The sequence below is a fragment of the Myotis daubentonii genome, chromosome 8 (assembly GCF_963259705.1).
Source record: "Myotis daubentonii chromosome 8, mMyoDau2.1, whole genome shotgun sequence".
NCBI lineage: Eukaryota > Metazoa > Chordata > Mammalia > Chiroptera > Vespertilionidae > Myotis > Myotis daubentonii.
In genome coordinates, this window is record NC_081847.1 from 13,351,886 (window position 1) to 13,371,818 (window position 19,933).

General features: G+C 47.3%; 1 protein-coding gene across 2 annotated transcripts in view; it reads right to left on the minus strand.

Moving 5' to 3' along the window:
- DDX27 (DEAD-box helicase 27) overlaps positions 1-19,933 on the minus strand; it is a 23,225-nt gene continuing 3,292 nt past the window's right edge. The window contains exons 4-21 of one of the 2 annotated variants that reach the window (XM_059705349.1): positions 19,611-19,776; positions 19,012-19,058; positions 18,795-18,881; positions 17,609-17,714; positions 16,543-16,716; positions 13,836-13,986; positions 11,108-11,207; positions 10,830-10,971; positions 9,966-10,119; positions 9,040-9,121; positions 8,449-8,626; positions 7,200-7,306; positions 6,912-7,014; positions 3,608-3,702; positions 3,351-3,474; positions 2,746-2,833; positions 403-477; positions 1-132 (exon numbers count right to left, since the gene is read on the minus strand). In XM_059705349.1, the coding sequence (XP_059561332.1) occupies positions 114-132; positions 403-477; positions 2,746-2,833; positions 3,351-3,474; positions 3,608-3,702; positions 6,912-7,014; positions 7,200-7,306; positions 8,449-8,626; positions 9,040-9,121; positions 9,966-10,119; positions 10,830-10,971; positions 11,108-11,207; positions 13,836-13,986; positions 16,543-16,716; positions 17,609-17,714; positions 18,795-18,881; positions 19,012-19,058; positions 19,611-19,776 (1,998 nt within the window). In that variant the 3' untranslated portion in view covers positions 1-113. Of the gene's footprint in view, positions 133-402; positions 478-2,745; positions 2,834-3,350; positions 3,475-3,607; positions 3,703-6,911; positions 7,015-7,199; positions 7,307-8,448; positions 8,627-9,039; positions 9,122-9,965; positions 10,120-10,829; positions 10,972-11,107; positions 11,208-13,835; positions 13,987-16,542; positions 16,717-17,608; positions 17,715-18,794; positions 18,882-19,007; positions 19,059-19,610; positions 19,777-19,933 lie in introns of both variants that reach the window. The other variant, XM_059705350.1, reaches the window with a different exon arrangement.

Below are 19,933 nucleotides of genomic sequence, written 5' to 3' on the forward strand. Positions count from 1 at the left end.
TTTTTAAAGTTTTAAGAATTTTTTTTACAAATGGAGAAAAGATCAAACCAGGATGACTTCCCATAAGGAAGGGATCGAAGGGCCATCCCATGAACTTCTTCAGGCCACCAAGGCTACTTCCTCCTCTTGTACCTATTAAGAAAACCAGAAGGGATCATGGAAAGAGACTAGACTTTGGATGGTGAGCAAAAATACAATATACAGAAAATGTATCATAGAATGGTATCCTAAAACATCATTAACCAATGCTACCTCTAATACATTTAAATTTTAAAAAATCAGAGTAAAGGACCAACCCCTCGAAGGCCAGAAAGAGGAAGGAGGAGCTCCTTTCCCATGAAAGGTTTCTTCTCTAATCCCAAATAGTTGTAACCTTTGGTCCTCCAAAACTGCAAACATTACCTGGATTTAGATTTAAAGTTTCCTCCTCGTCTCTGGTGTGACAAGCCTAACTGTTTCCTTTCTTCAAAAGAGGGGCTGTAGGTGAGAGAGAAGACATGATGCTGAAATGGCAAACTGTTGGAAAAGCGGGTGGTCTCACCCCCACTGCACCCAGCTCCCACACATAGCAGCAGGATCAACACATGCATCATTTTCAGGTCCTGAGGTTCTCAGCCTGTGTGTGTTTCTACCTGATAATATGGGTTTGTGCAAGTCAGAGTCCAGCTTTAAAATAAAACTGGAAGAGGCTCTACCCTTCCTTCTCATCCTATATAATAAAGAGGTAATATGCAAATTGACTGTCACATCCTTGCACAAGATGGACACCCACATGGGGTCACAAGATGGCCAGCAGGAGAGGGCAGTTGGGGGAGACCGGGCCTGCAGGGGAGGGCAGTTAGGGGCGACCAGGCTAGCAGGGGAGGGAAGTTGGGGGCAATTGGGCCAGCAGGTGAGGATAGTTGGGGGCGATCGGGCTGGCAGGGGAGTAGTTAGGCATCAATCAGGCTGGCAGGGGAGTGGTTACGGGGTGACCAGACTGGCAGGCAGAAGCGGTTAGGGCCAATCAGGCAGGCAGGCAGGCGAGCAGTTGGGAGCTAGCAGTCCCAGATTGTGAGGGATGTACCAGATTGGAGAGGGTGCAGACTGGGCTGAGGGAGAAAGGTGTATATAATAAAACTACTTGGGAAGCGTAAATCTAACCCCATCCCAACCCAGGCCTGGGGAATTCGGAAGAGGAGGGATGAACAACACATTCCCAAGAGCAAACCAAGGATCCTTTGGGGTTCTATTTATCACTCTCCTGAGAAGCTCTATTTCTGAACCAAAAATGTGCCACTTTATCGCCAAGGCAAAAGAGCTTCCACACCTCTTTCTTCATGTTCTCACCCTGGGAAGTCAGACAGAAGCCCCTGAAATCTACACTAATAAAAGAGAAAAATGGTAATTGGCGTACGACGCTACCCTTTTCATTGGCTAATCAGGGCTATATGCAAATTAACTGCCAACTAAGATTGGCAGTTAACTGCCAACAAGATGGCGGTTAATTTGCATATGTAGGCACAATGCAGGGAGGCGAAAGGGAAAGCAGGAAGAAGCCCCCTGCCACTGACAGTGATCGGAAACCCAGGGGGGAGCTAAGAGCTGGGGGGAAGGACAAAGGCGGCCCTGGGGCCGCCTTTGCCCTGCCCCCCAGCCATGATCGGAGAATCAGGTGCCTTTGCCGCCCTGGCCAGTGATAGCAGGAAGTAGGGGTGGAGCCAGCGATGGGAGCTGGGCACGGTCGAAGCTGGCAGTCCCGGGAGCTAGGGGGTCCCTTGCCTGGGCCTAAAGCGAAGCCCACAATCGCAGGGCCGCTGCAGCTGTGGGTCCCCGCTGCCCGGGCCGGACGCCTAGGCCAGAGGCATTAGGCCTGGGCAGGGGTGGAGCCTGCAACTGTGGGGAGCTGGGGGTCCCCTGCCCAGGCCTGACACCTCTGCTGGAGGCCTCAGGCCTGGTCAAGGGGCCGATCCGGTGATTGGTGATTGGAGGGTGATGAGGGTCAACTCCTCTGGCCGAGGCATCAGGGCTGGGTGGGGGGCGGAGCCGGGGATTGGGGGGATATGATGGTCCCCTTGCCCAGGCCTGAAGCCTGGGTCAGAGGCGTCAGGCTTGGGCGGGGGGTGGAGCAAGCGATCAGAGGGAGATGGGGGTCCCCTGCCCAGGCATGATTCCTGGGCCAGAGGCCTCAGGCCTGGGCGGGGGCCAGAGCCAGTGATTGGGGGGAGATGGGGATCCCCTGTCCAAGCCTGACACCTCTGGCGGAGGCGTCAGGCCTGGGCAAGGGGCCGATCAGGTGATCGGAGGGTGATGGGGGCCTACGCCTCTGGCCGAGGCATCAGGCCTGGGCAAGGGGCAGAGCCAGCCATTGGAGGGGTCTGGGGGGGTCCCCTGCCCAGGCCTGATGCCTGGGCCAGAGGCATCAGGCCTGGGCTGGGGGCAGAACCAGTGATAGGGGAAAATGAGGGTCCCCTGCCCAGGCCTGATGCCTCTGTCAGAGGCGTCAGGCCTGGGCAAGGGGCGATCCTGCGATTGGAGGGTGATGGGGGTCAACGCCTGAGGGCTCCCAGTATGTGAGAGGGAGCAGGCTGGGCTGAGGGACACTCCCCCCCCCCGCCCCCACACACACACACCCAGTGCACGAATTTCGTGCACCGGGCCCCTAGTATATATTATAAAGCTATAGGTATATGAGAAGTGGGAGTGGGGAAGGAGAGAGAGCTTTCATCAAAATACCAAGAGCTCCATGATGACTTAAAACCCTACCCAGCTCGATACTGTTTCAGGGCCTTCTTGCTCGTGTTGGTGAGTTCTTCATCAAATACAGATTTCTTCACCTGCTTTTGCTTCTTGGCTGTGCAGAGAGAGAATGGGTTAGATATGTCCTCTTAAACCCAGGCTCCTAAATTCCCTTAAGCTCAGGGTAATGGTCCCAAGTTCAGTGGATGCTCTGGACTAATGATTTATTGACATGAAGGTGAAACATCAGATCCTGGCAGAAAAGGGATAAGGAATCAGAAGTACCAGGTGTGAAGGAAGCACTCCAAAGAATATTTATGTAGTCCAAAGTGAAATGGGCCAAAGACCACCTTCACTTCATTTGACCCTGACCTGCTCCTCCATGTGGTAACTGGTAAGGACTTAGGCTCCAGATTCCTAAAGGCCTGGTTTCAAATCCTAGGTATTCCCACTAACCACAGGTCACTGCACCACTTGGAGCCAATAAAGGTATAGCTGTATACACTAGTATATATTCATTACTCAAGAAATGTGGGCTCTTATCACCATCCCTCTAATATTCTCCCTGACTATAAGCACAGGTTACAGGGAGAACCTTCTTTCCAGCCCCGGTAGGCTCCCCATATGCCTACCAGGGCCTCTTGCTGGCTCCTCCTCAGGCATTGCTCGCGCTCGCTTGGCTCTGCGATTCCTTTTGGCCAGCCGCTCAGCAAACATCTGTGCCTTGAGGATTTCGAATTGGGACCTCTCCTCTGCCTAGAGAGACGGTGACATGTGAGTATGGAACAGTTTTATTTTAAAGCTGGATTCAAGAGGATGACATGTGAGTCAGGCAGCCCTGACTCATTGCACTGTGCAGGGACCCAACTCCAAAGGGGAGGCCACTCACTGTCATCTCCCCTTTATTCTTGGCGTCCTTCATAAACTTCTTCCTCTTCTTCTTTCCTCTTAAGGCCAAGTCAAACTCCTGTAGAGCCTTAGCAACTGGGATGAGAAGAGAGCATGAGATTTCAAGTAGTTTTATAACTTCCTTTAAACTTACAGCCAGGCTGGTATGGCTCGGTGGTTGAGTGTCAATCTATGAACTAGAAGGTCATGGTTGTGGGCTCCATCCCCAGGAGGGGGCGTGCAGGAGGTAGGCGATCAATGATTCTTTCTCATCATTGATGTTTCTATCCCTCTCCCCGTACCTTCCTCTCACTGAAATCAAAACATTTAAAAAAAAAAAAACTTATATTAACAAGTACACAGATTTTAAATTGGTACACAAGGGCTTAAAATGAGAATCATCAATCACTCACTTTCTTGGTGATGACCCCATCTCACTAAATAGCATGCTTGTTCCACTATTTCTCAATTCATCCATTTGAGACTTCCATTATCTACCTACCTCAGGGGTCCTCAAACTTTTTAAACAGGGGGCCAGTTCACTGTCCCTCAGACTGTTGGAGGGCCGGACTATAGTTTAAAAAAAAATATGAACAAATTCCTATGCACACTGCACATATCTTATTTTGAAGAAAAAAAACAAAACGGGAACAAATACAATATTTGTATTTGCATGTAGCCCGCGGGCCGTAGTTTGAGGACCCCTGATCTACCTCTTGATGTGAAAGATAAGAATTTAGTTCACTTATGTCCCTGAATAATTATAACTCTACTAGAGGCCCGGTGCATGGATTCGTGCACTGGCGGGGTCCCTCGGCCTGGCCTGCGGCGATCAGTGGACCTCTGCACTGCCACAGCCTGGCCTTACCCACCAGCTTGTCGGGCTCCAGTCCACTGTCCACGTCAATCCTGCACAGCACGAAGTAGTGTGCAAAGCGGCAGGCGGCTGGGGAGGAGCCTGAGCCCAGGCGGGGCACCGCTCCTGCTCATCCTGCCCCCGCTGTGCCTGCCGCCACCGCAGCTCAGGTGCACAGGGAGAGTGTCCGCAGGGGAGGCTTGTGCTGCCACAGCTGGGCTCGCCAGTAGCACTTCCACTGTGGGAGTGCACTGACCACCGGGGGCAGCTCCTGTGTTGAGATCTGCCCCCTGGTGGTCAGTGCACATTGTAGCTACTGGCCGGTAGGCCGATCATCCGGTCGCTTAGGCTTTTATATATATAGATTTAAAAATATATATATATTTTATTGATTTTAGAGAGGAAGGGAGAAGGAGAAATAGAAACATCAATGATGAGAGAGAATCACTGATTGGCTGCCTCCTGCATACCCTCTACTGGGGATCGAGCCCGCAACCCAGGCATGTGCCCTTGGCCAGAATCAAACCTGGGACCCTTCAGTCCGCAGGCCAACACTATATCCATTGAGCCAAACCAACTAGGGCAATATATAGATTTTTAACAAAATTTAACATAGATACACCCTAATTTTCTGTCCCATCATATATAGGCAGTCTTTCTTAAATTGCTGATATAATCTTTTTGGAAGGTAATTTTGCAATCCCTAAAAAAATAATAAATACATATAACCTCTGACCTACAATTCTACTTTAAGGACTTTATCCACAAATCAAATATATTTGCTTAATTGTGCAAAGGAATCTGGACAAAGTTATTCACTACATGAATTGTTAATAATAGCAAATGATTAGAAACAACCCCAATGTCCCTCAACAGGGACTAATTAAATAAATTATAATCAACCCATTTGATGGAAGATCACACAGCCATATTTAAAAAGAAAAGGTAGCTATCCATATGCTTATATAAAATCATCTCCAAGCTATAAAATTGAAAAAAGCAAGGTGTAGAACAATGTAAATTCATTTGTGATTGTTAAAAATAGAGAAAGGCAGGGAATATCTAAAAATATTTTCCTGCCTCTTGTGACAAAATATGTAACATAAAATTTGCCATTTTGTCCTGGCTGGTTTGCTCAGAGGTTAGAGCATCAGCCCATGCACCAAAGCATTGCAGATTTGATACCTGGTCAAGGGCACATACCTCAGTTACAGGTTAAATCCCAGGTCCCAGTTGTGATGCATGAGGGAGGCAACCAGTCGATGTGTCTCTCTCATATCCATGTCTCTCTCTCTCTCTCTCTCTCTCTCTCTCTCTCTCTCTCTCTCTCTCTCTCTTCTCTCTTCCCCTCCTCCCTCCCTTCCACTCTCTCTAAGGATCAATGGAAAAAATATCCTCGGGTAAGGATTTTAAAAAAATGTACCATTTTCATTCTTAAGTGTACAATTTAGTAGCACCAATTATATTCACAATATTGTACAACAATCACCATTTTCTGTTTCTACAACTTTTTCATCATCCCAAACAGAAGCTCTGTAACCATTAATAACTCCCTCACACACTAGCCAGTTTGGTTCAGTGGACAGAGTGTCTGCCTATGGACCAAAGGGTCCCAGGTTCGATTCCAGTCAAGGGCAAGTACCTGGGTTGCAGGCTCCTCCCTGCAGGGCCTGGGCTTGTGCAGGAGGCAACCAGTCGATGTGTTTCTCTCACATCAATTTCTCTCCTTCCCTTTCTCTAAAATTCAATGGAAAAATATCCTCGGGTGAGGATTAAAAATTAAAATAAATAAGTAAATAACTGCCCTAGCCGGTTTTGCTCAGTGGATAGAGCATCAGCCTGTGGACTGAAGGGTCTCAAGTTCGATTCCAGTCAAGGGCACATGCCCGAGTTGCGAGCTGGATCCCCAGTGTGGGGCGTGCAGGAGGCAGCTGATCAATGATTCTCTCCCATCATTAATGTTTCCATCTTTCTTGCCCTCTCCTTTCCTCTCTGAAATCAATAAAAATATATTATATAAAAAACAAAAAAGACTGCTTAAGAAAAACTCCCTCCCCTACCCCCTAGTAATCTCTATTCTACTTTCTGTGTCTATGACTTTGCATGATTAGGTACTTCATATAAGCAGAATCATAAATATTTGTCCTTTTGTGTCTGGATTAGTTCACTCAACAGGTTTTCAATATTCATCCTTAACAATATGCACCAGAACTTAATTATTGATGAAGACTATTCCATGGTATGTATACACACTTTGTGTCTCCATTCATCTGTTGATGGACATGGGTTGCTTCCACCCTTTGACTACAGTGAGTACTGCTTCAATGAACTCTGGCATGTAAGTATCCATTTGAGTCCCTATTTTCAGTTCTTTGGGGTTAGATCAAGGAGTGGAATTGCTGGGTCCTATGAATTCTATGTTTAGCTTCTGAGGAACCTCCCGACATACTTTTTTCCTTCTTCCTCTCTTCTTTGGTCTGGAACCAGCTCCTCTCAGGCTCGTGGTTCTGTGCCTCCTTCCCCTTTTCCAGGAGCCGCTTTGCTGTGTTGATCTGGGGGGGACAGCAAAAGAGTACCTGCCATGGAACCTACATCTGACAATATATAATGTAGCAGTCGCAGGAAGCCATTGCCGAAAATGCTTGGGACTCTGATGATCTGTTTGCAGACAAAGGATTTCAGAGGGTCTAATGCGGTGTGCTTACCGAGTGACCCTGGGAACCAGAGCCCTCCTCACCTGGGCTTCCGACTGTTGCATCTCTTTCTCCTCAGCCTCCAGCTGCAGAACTGCATATATATCTTTCTCCATTTTCTCAATTTTGTCCCGAAATTTCAAGATGACATCTTGAGGGAACAGAACAAAAATTTTTTTTAAATAAGAGTGAAGCCTATGTAGCTGATGAAAGGAAAGTAGGTATGTATGTAGTGACTTAGAAAATTGTGGTTTTTTGTGTGTGACTTCTCTGCTTAACAGCCCTCCAACCCTGCCTGAAGGTTTCCTGTTGCTTTTAAAATAAGCTCTAAGCTTCTAAGCATGGCCCCTGCCGACCTCTCTGGCCTTCTACTCCACCTTGCTCACCGTGCCTCGGACCCTCTGGCCTTTCTTCCCTTTTACTCGCACTCCCAAGTTTGCTCCCGCCTCAGAGGCCTTGCCCTGGTGTTCTCTGCTTGGCACACTCTGTCCCCGGACCACTTAGGGCCACCTCATTCTTGTCGTCCAGGACTCGTCTCAAATGCCACCTGCTCAGAGGCTTTCCTAAAGTAGGCACCTCTCCTCCTGCAGTTCTAAATCACATCTTCTATTAGCTTTTTTATGTCTTTCCCCACCATAGGATCAGCTGTTTTGTTTCCTGCTGTATCCCCAAAACCTAGAATAGAATAAATAGCACCAGGCATATACAGTAGTACTCAATAATTATTTGCTGGCTGAATGAATTAAATGGAAAAAAATAGACATATATGAAAGGAAAAAAGGATATGTATCTAAATACTAGCAGTGGTGAGTTCCTTAACATACAATTACATTTTAGCTCTTATTTTATTTACTAAGTCCCAACACTGAATACTTATTATTTTTATAACTGAAAAAAAAAATGTTTAAAAAGGATGTGCTTTAAAAGACTCCTTTGAATGAGAACATAAAGAATGAAAGATATCCAAAAGAATGAATGCTGATCTCCTCACCTTTTGCCCCTCAAGGACTAGGGGACAGGAGGGAATCAATGGGGATTTTGCCCTAAGAGAGAACTTTCTTCCCAAAGGATGTAAAATACCTATGAATAAGGCACTTGAGGCATAAGTCTATCATGAGTCTCCTTTACACACAAAGACTGAAGCCCAGAGAGGAGAGGTAAGACCTGCCCAGAGTTACTCAGCAAGATTCAAACTTGGCTCCTGACTGCAAAGCTCCTGCTCTCACCCATTATCTTCTGCCCCTGCCTCACCTATCCAAACTGCCCTGAGCTGCTGCAGTGGTGTCTGCTCACCTTGGGGAAGTATCCGGGCCTTCACAGGAGCTTTGGCAGCCTTCACAATCTCCTTCAACATCTTCCGCTCTTCTTCTCCCACCAGGGAGACCGAACGCCCAGCCTTGCCAGCACGTGCTGTTCTTCCCACCCGGTGGACGTAATGCTTGATGGTATTGGGCATCGTGAAGTTGATTACCTGGAAGGTCAAAGCTGACCATCATTCATATGTGGGAGTTGGGAAACAGTTGGAACACAAGGAGGCAAAAGGACTCCCACCCAAAGTTCAAGGAAGATGGAGCCTGTTCACCGTTATTTTTGTTTTGTTTTGTGTTTGTGTGTGTGTGTGTGTGTTTGAATTTTTTAATCCTCACTCAAAAATATATTGCCATTGACTTTTCAGAGAGAGTGGAAGTGAGGGGGAGAGACACAGAGAGAAACATTGATGTGAGAGAGACACATCGACTGGTTGCCTCCTGCACTTGCCCCAACCAGGCTGGGGATTGAGCCTGCAACCAAGGTACATGCCCTTGACCAGAATTGAACCTACAGCCCTTCAGTCTGCAGGTTGACACTCTACCCACTAAGCCAAACCAGCCAGGGCCTGCTCACCGTTTTAACCCCCTCGATGTCAAGTCCACGGGCTGCCACATCTGTGGCCACAAGAATGTCAATCTGTTCATCCTTAAAGCGCCTGGAAATAGCCACAAAGAGATGTTTATTCAGATTCCCATCCTCAATACTGCTATGCAGGATCCTGAGCCAGCAGAAAGAACACAATTCCATTTGGAGTCAAGCAGCAGAGTACAGACTATCACAGTGGGGACAGAGCCTAAGTGTCAGCCCATCCACATTTACACTCCCCCTTAAACAATCCATAAAGTGGAGCAAATGTCATTTTGTGTATATCCCCTTACACAGTAATTCCTATACATATGGAAGTTTGGGAACCACAGAGCTATCCTATATAGGAAGTAGCATATGCAAATGTCTCAGCATTCAAAATAGCTTTTCTTTAGAAAGCCACTCTCAGCCATCTATGATGAATAGGGATAGGTGGGAGAGCTCTAAAGGGTTCCTCCTTGCCCCCCAAGCGGACTCCATTCTGTGAGAATTAAATGAATCACACGGAAAAGCACACAGCACAGGCCTGGCAAAGTAAATGGTCAAGAAATGGAGACAAACTTTGATTCCAAATTTCCTTCCATGAGACTCGGGTTTGTCCACTGCTCTGGAGCAGCTGTAGACAAAAACGTATGCCAAAGTATGCTGAACCGTCCCGAGTCAGAATCTCTTTCCATGGCCCACTCAGCAGCTCCCATACACAAGCCCTGGGGCATGAGTTACCTCTTCTGTGAGACTATGGAGTTAGTTCTGAGTGTATCTAAGACATGACCTTCCAGGGAAACTGTGCTACCTGCGTCCCTGCTAGTATTCCAACACAGCTTCTGGGTGGTATTTTCCCTCGTATGAGTTAGAGAGCCTCTCTGACCTGCCCAAGAATGGTGGATAGGAGCCAACCCTAACCCCAAGTTTACCGGAGGGATTCCAGCCGCTGCGTCTGTGACAGGTTGCCGTGGAGCTCGCCCACCTGCAGTCCCATGAGACCCAAGAGGATGTGCATGCGGTGGGCCTGCTTCTTGGTCTGGGTGAACAGCATCACATGGTCGGTGAAGGTCCTTGTCAACAGAGCTGGCAGGGAGAGAAGAGTGAACCAGCAGCCATCTCCGAAACATGCTCCCTCCTCGCCTGCGAAGTAGTGCTCTGCCTGGCATCAGGGAGACAGACAGGCGAGGTTCCTACCCGTGCGAAGCTCAAATTCCAGGGCTGAGACAGAAAAGCGAGTCCTGCCCTTGAGAAAGTGAAGGGAGGATGGGGAGGTAGCTTCAGCACTGGTTCCTCTCAAGCTGAATGACAAGGCAGGATCATCCATGAGAAGATTAGGAGGAAGACTCCAGGCAGAGGAGAGAGCAAACGTAAAGGCCCCAAGGAGGACAAGCTTGTGGGTTTGAGAAAGCTAAAGCAGGTGAGTGTGGCCGAGTGCCAGGCAACAAGGCCGGAGCAAAGGCAACAAAGCAGGCAGGGGCCAGACCCAGAGGGCTTGCAGAACTCGCTAGGGAGCGTGGATTTTAGTCTAAGAGCAATGGAAGACACCAGCGGGCTTTAAATAAGGAAGTAATAGGCAAGTGCTCATTTGTAAACATCATTTTACATGATCTGTAGGTGGAGAGTGGATTACCAAGGGATAAGGGAGGAAAAACATATCGAAAGTGATGGAGTGAAGGAATGGCAGCACCACACACTGGATTAGGGGAGGCTGGATGGAGGAGGCTCCAGTATGGCACTCCTGAGGTCATGGGAGTCGAGCACCCCACCTGCCCAGTCCCACCCTGGGCTTGCACCTGCCACAATGGCTTCCCGGTCCCCTTCCCGATTTGGCCGGATCCGGATGAACTCCTGTCGCAGGAAGGGGGCCACATCCGTGTTGCTGTTCACAAATATCCGGACAGGGTTCTTCAGAGAGACAGAAGCCAGATCTTTGACCTGCCAGGCACAAAGATAGGGATGCTCACCAGCCTACCACGGGGCAGAAAGGGGGGGTACCCACCCCCAGCCCAGACCAGGGTTCTCTGAACTGTCTTCTCCACACACCCCACCGAGGAGATCCCCCACAGCCCACCTCATCCGTCATTGTGGCCGAGAAGAGCATAGTCTGGCGGTGATGGGAACACATTCGGATGATCTCCTTCATCTGCTCCTCAAAGTACTCGTCCAGCATCCTGGTGAGCAGGGAAGGGGAGGAATCAAGAGAAATGGACTAAGCTCGCTTCCGTCGAGAGACAGAAAACATCAGACGCCATATTTTGATGTTGTCATTGGTTTTGCTTCAGGTGCCTTTATTTACTTATTTTATTAGTATTAACAAGATTCACTAAGAATTATCATTTGGCCACATTTGCTTAATCTATTTTTTTTTTTCCTGGCTGAACTATTTGCAAGTAAGTTGTAGATATCAGGACACTTTATGCCTAAAATTTCAGCACACATTTCTTAAGAACAATGACCTTCTATGTAATCACAATGTCATTATTATACCCATGAAAGTATAGTCCATATCCAAATTTTCCTAGCTGTTCCCAAATATCATTTTGTAGCTGTCTTGTTATTTAGTCTAGAAACCAAAGTTCCTATGTTGCATTTGGTTGGCAAGTCTCTTTAGTCTCCCTTAATCTAGAAGAATCCTCTCAGCCTATTCCACACTCTGTATTTGTCTATTTCCCAGGGACTGTATTCAGTAAATCATTGCAGAAAGAATGTGTAGGGGTGCGGATGTGCACCTCACTCCCAGTCCATCAAGAGATAAAGATCATCAGTTTTAACACTTGGTTAAGGAGATGTCTGCCAGGTTTTGCCACTGATAAAGGAAACTTTTTCTCTTTGTAGGTAATAGTAATCTGTGAGATTACCTTGACTTCAGGTTTTTTTCAACTGATGCAGTTCTTTACAGTACTTCTCCCTCCAGGTCAGGCTCAGTTGAGAATCAGATATTACATTTATTTGTCATGTCTCCTTAGACACTTCAATCTAAAACTTCCATATCCTTTCCCAGTCTTTTAAGATGCTGACGTGTTTGAAGAATACAATTTCCTTCCCCTTTAAAACCTGAATCAGATCATGTTCCCTTGCCTGAGAACAATCTCCTTTACTTCCTTCAGGCCTCAAGAATGGTTCATTTGCTCTATCAGTCAGTCAATTATTCAACACTCACTGAGCATCTACTGGATTCCAGATGTAGCACTGGGATGCGGCAGCAAGCAACACCAAGCCGGCCCTTTATGAAATGATGTGCTAGAGGAGAGGTGGGACACAACCACCACACCAGCATTCAGGTAACCATAAGGGAGGTAGGTCAGAGAGGCTAGCGAGACCTCAGAGATTGGAGATCGTAAGGCAGGAAGGGGAGGATGAGGTGGGGGCAGGACCTTTTCTCAGATAAGTGACAACTGGAGCAGAAACCCGAGGAAAAAGAAAGTCATTCCAAGCTGATGAAACAGCAAATGCAGAAACCCCAAAGTGGGCAAGTGCTGACAGGATTTATGGATGTTTTGTGCGGTGTGAAAATGAGGAGACACAAATGACGTTAAGAATTTTGGCCAGTCCCTGACCGGTTTGGCTCAGTGGATAGAGCGTCGGCCTGCAGACTGAGGGGTCCCGGGTTCGATTCCGGTCAAGGGCATGTACTTTGGTTGCGGGCATATACCCAGTGGGGGGGTGTGCCTGAGGCAGCTGATCGATGTTGTTTCTCTCTCATCGATGTTTCTAGCTCTCTATCCCTCTCCCTTTCTCTCTGTAAAAAATCAATAAAAATTTTTTTTTAAAAAAATAATTTTGGCCAGAACAACAAATAGGACTACATTGCTGATCATGAGATGGGAAGAGAGACGAGGGGCATACAGATCAGAGCTTGGTTAAAGACCTGTTCAGTTGGAGATGCTGCAATTTGAGAGTAAACTTGAACAGGCTTTAGGGTTTTCTGTTGCCTCCTTCCCCTACCCCACCTCCTTCATTAGTCTAGGATCATTAAGACTTTATTCTGTTCAGTTATGGAGGAAAGAGGTGAGCAGATGGGACACATATGAGAGGAAGGAAGGAGGGAAAGAGGGAGAAGGAGGGATGGAGTGAGCCCCACATCACACTAAGAGAGGCTGTTTGTGGAGTCCTCACTATGCACTGGCACTTATCCCAACTTACTCCTTGAATCCTCAACACCACAAGATTGGTGCTGTTCTTATCTCCCACTTACAAACAGGGAAAGGTTTTGCTTTGATAATCTAAAAGACGTCCCCAAATCTCAGGAAGTGGCAGAGCCAGGATTTGATCTACCGTCCCTTTCAACCAGCACTTTACAGAAGGAGAAAGAGAGCAGAATAATCTGGGCTAAGGATGGACACAGGCACAAACGTGAGCAGCTGAACTGGTGAGAGCCATCCTATATAATAAAAGCCTAATATGCAAATCGACCAAACAATGGAACAACCAGTCACTAGGATGCTCACTGACCACCAGGGGGCAGACACTCAACACAGGAGCTGCCCCCAGGCCACAGGCCCCAGGTCAGCCAACACAGGTACCAGCGGGGGCCCGCCAATCGCCACACTGGTCAGCCCGCAAATTGAGGCAACTGGTGACAGCAGCAGGGGGCGGGGACAACGAGCAGGCCAAGCCAGGCCAGCCAAGGTGGGTGCCAGCAGAGCGTCCCCGACTGCCCCACAGATCGGCCCTGATCGCTGACCAGGCCTAGGGACCCTATCCGTGCATGAATTTCATGCACCAGCCTCTACTGTAGAATAATCCAGGGTGGCAAGTTCCTATCCAGGGCTGTGGCCCATGGGATCCCAGGTGAGTACCTGTCGGCCTCATCCAGGATGAGCACCTCAATGCTACTCAGGTGGAAGGAAGGGCAGTTGTGGAGGTGATCGATGAGCCGGCCTGGGGTGGCAATGAGGATGTCAGGCGCTGCCCGAAGAGCAGCTTCCTGAGACTTCACGTCCAGACCACCTGCGAAGAAAAAAGCCCCACCAGGCAGCCAGTTCAGTCATTCACCACTACTGACTGAGCCCTGCCACCTGCCAGGTCTCATGCCAGATGCAGAAGAAACAGCAGAGAATACAACTGACAAATGCCCCACATGTGTGGCTTTTACAATCTGTTTGGAGAGACAGATTTTTTAACTACAACTCTGTTAAATGCAAAAAATCAAAAAAGATGATGACACAAAGGAACTTCAGATCCAGGCATCTAAGGATTAAGAGAAGCAGCATGGCATACGGGGGGTAAAATGAAGGTTAGAAAACAGTATCATATAACATCATCAGAAAAATTCTGGGGGAGAACCAAGATGGCGGCATAGGTTAACGCTGGAGTTTGCTGCTTTGAACAACTACTTCAAAAGTGAAACCAAAAAACGGAAGGGACATCACCCAGAACCACAGGAACGCTGGCTGAGTGGAAGTCCTACAACTAGGAGGAAAGAGAAACGCACACGGACACTCAGAGGAGGCGCAGTGCTGAAGTCAAATTCTGAGGTGCGGAGTGCGCGGAGCGGGCTGGCGGCGGAGGGCACATTTGGCGTTTTCAATAGGGAGGGAATCGCAGACTCTGAGCTCCAGATCCGGGCGAGTCTTTAGGGACCCAGACTCAAACGGGAGAAGCGGGACTGTCTGGCTTCGGTCAGAGCGAGTGCAGCTTTCTCTCCCAGCTTTGCAGCGGGTGCTGGGACTCAGAGAGGCAGAGCCCCTGGGGACAGGACTGAGAGCCGCCATAACTGCTCTCTCTGGCCCACCCTGTTGATCCTGTGCGACCCGCCCCGCCCAAGCCCTGCATAGAGGCATTTGCTGGATAGCCTCAGGCAAAGGCTAGATAGCACCTCCCTAGAGTACAGAAGTTCTCTCACTGCTGACACAGCTGATTCTCAGCCACTTGGCCTGGAGGTCAAACCCTCCCTGGAATTAGCCACAACAATCAAGATTTAACTATAAGACTGCGAACAAAGACCACTAGGGGGTGCACCAAGGAAACATAACAAAATGCGGAGACAAAGAAACAGGACAAAATTGTCAATGGAAGAAATAGAGTTCAGAACCACACTTTTAAGGTCTCTCAAGAACTGTTTAGAAGCTGCCGATAAACTTAATGAGATCTACACGAAAACTAATAAGACCCTCGATCTTATATTGGGGAACCAACTAGAAATTAAGCATACACGGACTGAAATAACGAATATTATACAGACTCCCGACAGCAGACCAGAGGAGCGCAAGAATCAAGTCAATGATTTGAAATGCGAGGAAGCAAAAAACATCAAACCGGAAAAGCAAAATGAAAAAAGAATCCAAAAATGCGAGGATAGTGTAAGGAGCCTGTGGGACAGCTTCAAGCGTACCAACATCAGAATTATAGGGGTGCCAGAAGATGAGAGAGAGCAAGATATTGAAAACCTATTTGAAGAAATAATGACAGAAAACTTCCCCCACCTGGTAAAAGAAATGGACTTACAGGTCCAAGAAGTGCGGAGAACCCCAAACGAAAGGAATCCAAAGAGGACCACACCAAGACACATCATAATTAAAATGCCAAGAGCAAAAGATAAAGAGAGAATCTTAAAAACAGCAAGAGAAAGAAACTCAGTTACCTACAAGGGAATACCCATACGACTGTCAGCTGATTTCTCAACAGAAACTTTGCAGGCCAGAAGGGAGTGGCAAGAAATATTCAAAGTGATGAATACCAAGAACCTACAACCAAGATTACTTTATCCAGCAAAGCTATCATTCAGAATTGAAGGTCAGATAAAGAGCTTCACAGATAAGGAAAATCTAAAGGAGTTCATCACCACCAAACCAGGATTATATGAAATGCTGAAAGGTTTCCTTTAAGAAGAGGAAGAGGAAGAAAAAGGTAAAGATACAAATTATGAACAACAAATATGCATCTATCAACAAGTGAATCTAAGAATCAAGTGAATAAATAATCTGATGAACAGAATGAACTGTTGATTATAATAGAATCAGGGACATAGAAAGGGAATGGACTGACTATTCTTGGGGGGGAAAGGGGTGTGGGAGATGTGGGAAGAGACTGGACAAAAATCGTGCACCTATGGATGAGGACAGTGGGTGGGGAGTGAGGGCGGAGGGTGGGGCGGGAACTGGGAGGAGGGGAGTTATGGGGGGGAAAAAAAGAGGAACAAATGTAATAATCTGAACAATAAAGATTTAATTAAAAAAAAAAAAAAAAAAAAAAAGAAAAATTCTGCCCCAAACAATATTTGATTCGTTATTCATGGAAAGCAGAAATTGTATCGTAAACTTATTTAGTACCAAGAAAAAATTTTCCCCATAATTTTAAAATTTCATTCTGCAAGACTGGTTAAGTCTCGAACAAACCCTCTCCCCACCTCCCACTACCTACTATAAAAACACATTGTCCACTATTTAAGTGGATTCAATCACATAAAGGCTTTCTTGGCATCCGTCAACCTCAGAGGGTGGGGCGAATCCATCCTCCACTATGTCACGGTCTCTCGGGGCTGGCAGCCTTCGGCCAGATACTCACCCACAGCTAGGCAGGTGGTAATGTTGCAGAACTGGGCCAGCTGCTTGGTGACCGAGTGTACCTGGATGCCCAGTTCTCGGGTGGGAACCAGCACGAGCACGCGGGTTACTGGAGCCTGGCGGGGTTTGTAGATTAGACGCTCCAAGACGGGCAGTGCGAAGGCAGCAGTTTTACCTGGAGACAAGGGCAGGAAGAAAGCAAAGAGAAGAGGTTCAGTCCCTTCAAGGTTTACGTTTTCGCCTGAGCACAGAAATATGTGCGATAGTTATGGGTCACAGGTTGCAGGGGGTCTAGTGAAGGTCCTCCTCGTTTAATTCAATCAGGGTATCGCCCTGACTATGACCGCCTGTCTCTTCCACGACAGGCCTCTTCATAGGAGGAAAGTTTTTGTAAAACGGATGCTCAATGCAATATTGTATATTAGTGCAGTTAATTATATAGTAAAAAACAGTCATGTAATAAGATACTATGCAACCATTTTGAAAAAGCAAAGAGTTTTTAAAGAAATAGGAAAATATACAATAAGTTATTTGTGTTATATTTTTTTTATTGATTTTTAGAGAGAGGAAAAGAAAGAAAGAGAGAGAAACATTGATATGAGAGTGAAACATTGATCTGCTGCCTCTTGCACACCCCCTACTGGGGATCTAGCCCACAACCCAGGCATGTGCCCTTGACCAGGAATCAAACTGGAAACCCCTTTGACGATGCCCAGCCAGGGCTATAGTAAGTTTTTTTTCCTAAGGGAGCTACTAAACAAAATATGTAATGTTATTGCATTAAAAATTATATTTGTGGCACTGACCAGTGTCCTCTGTAGTTAGAATGTCAGCCTGCACACTAATGGGGCATATGTGGGAGGCAACCAATCAATGTGTTGCTCTCACTTTGGTGTTTCTCTCTCTCTCTCTGTCTCTTTCTCTTTCCCTCAGGTGAGGGTTAACAAAAATCAAATTTATATCTATGTATTTACCAAAGTGGCCTTTTGGTCAGTCAACTTAGAGCCTGTTCTAGGTTGAACCTCCTCCTTCTGCCTCCCCCCTCCCCAAGTCCCTATCCTTTTTACCTGTCCCAGTGGCTGCACAGGCACAGATGTCCTTCCCCAGCAGTCCCACAGGTATGCACGCCTTCTGGATCGGGGTGGGCTGCTTAAAGTTCATGGCTGTAATGGCCTGAAGGAAAAAGAGAGTTAGACAGAGGGGTAGGGAGAGTCTCAGCATGAAACAAACAAGGCATGTTTCCAAACAAGTGGTATCTTAGTCCATTCCAGTCATTCAATCCACAGCATTTATTGTACCTCTTGTGTGTGAGGCACTGTTCTAGGCACTTGAGAATATAACAGTAAACAAAAGAAACAAAAACTTTGCCCTCAGGAATCTTATAATCTGACTAGTGGCCTGGTGCATGAAATTCGTGCACATTAAAAGGCAATCAGAGGAAATATTTTAATATTGCTATTTGCCCTTTCTCTATAATAGAAGTGTCAGAGATAAAAGAAAATTAGTAAAATGTATATGAAAATCTCCTTCCTGTCAGAGTCTGGGGCGCGCCGCAGGACCCAGAGTCAAGTCCCCGCCCACCCGCGCACGCCTCGAAATCTCTCAAGACCCAGACCCGGCCGGCCCCACCCCCGACAAGCCCCACTGGGTGGGGGGGCGCAGCCTCAGGTCCCCAGCCCAGTGCCAGGGCAGGGGGGTGCAGCCTCAGGTCCCTTGGCCCTGGAGCAAGGACACGAGGGCATGATGACCATTTGCATATTAGCTCTTTATTATATAGGATAGAAAAAACAGAACAAAACAAACACATGTCATATGGAGATAAATGCTATGGAGAAAGGTGGCTGGGGAAGGCAGGGGGGAGGGAATGAGTGCAATTTACAGAGTATTGTCAGGGAAGGTCTCATTGAGCAGTGGTTACTGAGTGGAACCCTGAAAGAGGCAAGGAGCAATGAAAACAGATTTGTGAAAGAATCTTCCTGGCAGGATGAAGAGCCAGTGCAAAGGCCCCGAGGACGAAGATGCATGACCTGTTTGAAGACCAGCGAGGAAGACAGTATGGCCAGAGCAGAAAGAGTGCCAAGAGACAGCATCATAGGGGCCCAGAAGGGGCTGGGCCTTATAGGCCAAGATGAACTTTCCCTTGAAGAGGGTTGCCTGGCAGCCGTGTGGATAAGAGAGTTTAGGGAAGCAAAGAGCCCAGCTTAGGAAGCCGAGTCACAGGATGACTACACAGTTGTAAAAAGAAGCCACTACCTTCAGAAGAGGGCGGGAAAGGTTCATGTCCTGGAATGAGAGGTTTTCATCATACTGAGATGCATCTTCAAAAAATCCTCCTGCTTCCTACACCAGAAAACCAAGAACAGAATGAGAATTCAGCAAAAAAAAAAAAAGGCAAAGAAAACAAACTGACCTTAAAATCCTTTTAGGATGCAAAAACAAGCTGCATACTGTTTTCCAAGCCCACACTCACTTGTCCTTTCTTCTTTTTCTTCTTCCGCTCCTTTACTTTGAGTGTGTCTATGGAGAAAAATATAGCTGATAATCAGGGCTTTTCCCTACTGAGCATTTACAATCTGCTAGATACTGTCCTAAGTGCTTTCTGTGGACAGCTTGCTTCAGAGTGTGGCTGTCATTAGCCTTATTTCAAAGATGAGGTCATTGTGAGGCAGTGTAGACAGGAAACAAACTCACCAAGTTCCAGAGACCAGGTTCTCAACCTCTATGCTATACTATGATGCTTTAGCTCTCATTTCTGCAAGAAATATTTATGGAGTAGCCATTACGTGGTTGGACCCATCTGATGAGTGATGTGGGGGCCACAGCACCCCAACAAGTTCGAGTCAGAGGAGCTGGCAGCTGTGTGAGGCTGGAGATGAGGAAAAGAGTAAATTCTGCCTACTAGGTGCAACCCTAACAAAATCCCAAGAAAAAAGGGAAGCTTACAGAAAGGAGTTCAACATGGAGATGTTAAATTTAACTGCATGAAAGAGCACAGCAAATCCTACAAGTAAAGGCGGACACTTTCCAATGTCCTGTTCCTGTTTCTGACAGCAACAGGGTGTCGCCTACCTGCTTTGGTGAGGATATTCTCATCGGCTGAGGAGTAGTCGGTCTCTGAGTCTCCATCTCCTGAGCCTTCCTCGTCTTGCCCTTCAGGGTCTTCCTGCTCCTCCGGTTCAGAGCCCTCCTTTGCCTCTTTCTCCTTCTCTGTCTTCCCAGACTTGGCTTCTTTGTCCTGGGAGGAAAAACAATTATAATGAAGTCAGGCAACTACAAACTTCAGGAAGTCCAGAACCTACGCACAGCACCATTCTGCTACGAGGATTTTTAATGAATATTAACAGTGGACACACGGAGAAGCCTGCCTGCACCAGCGCACTTCCACGGAGGCT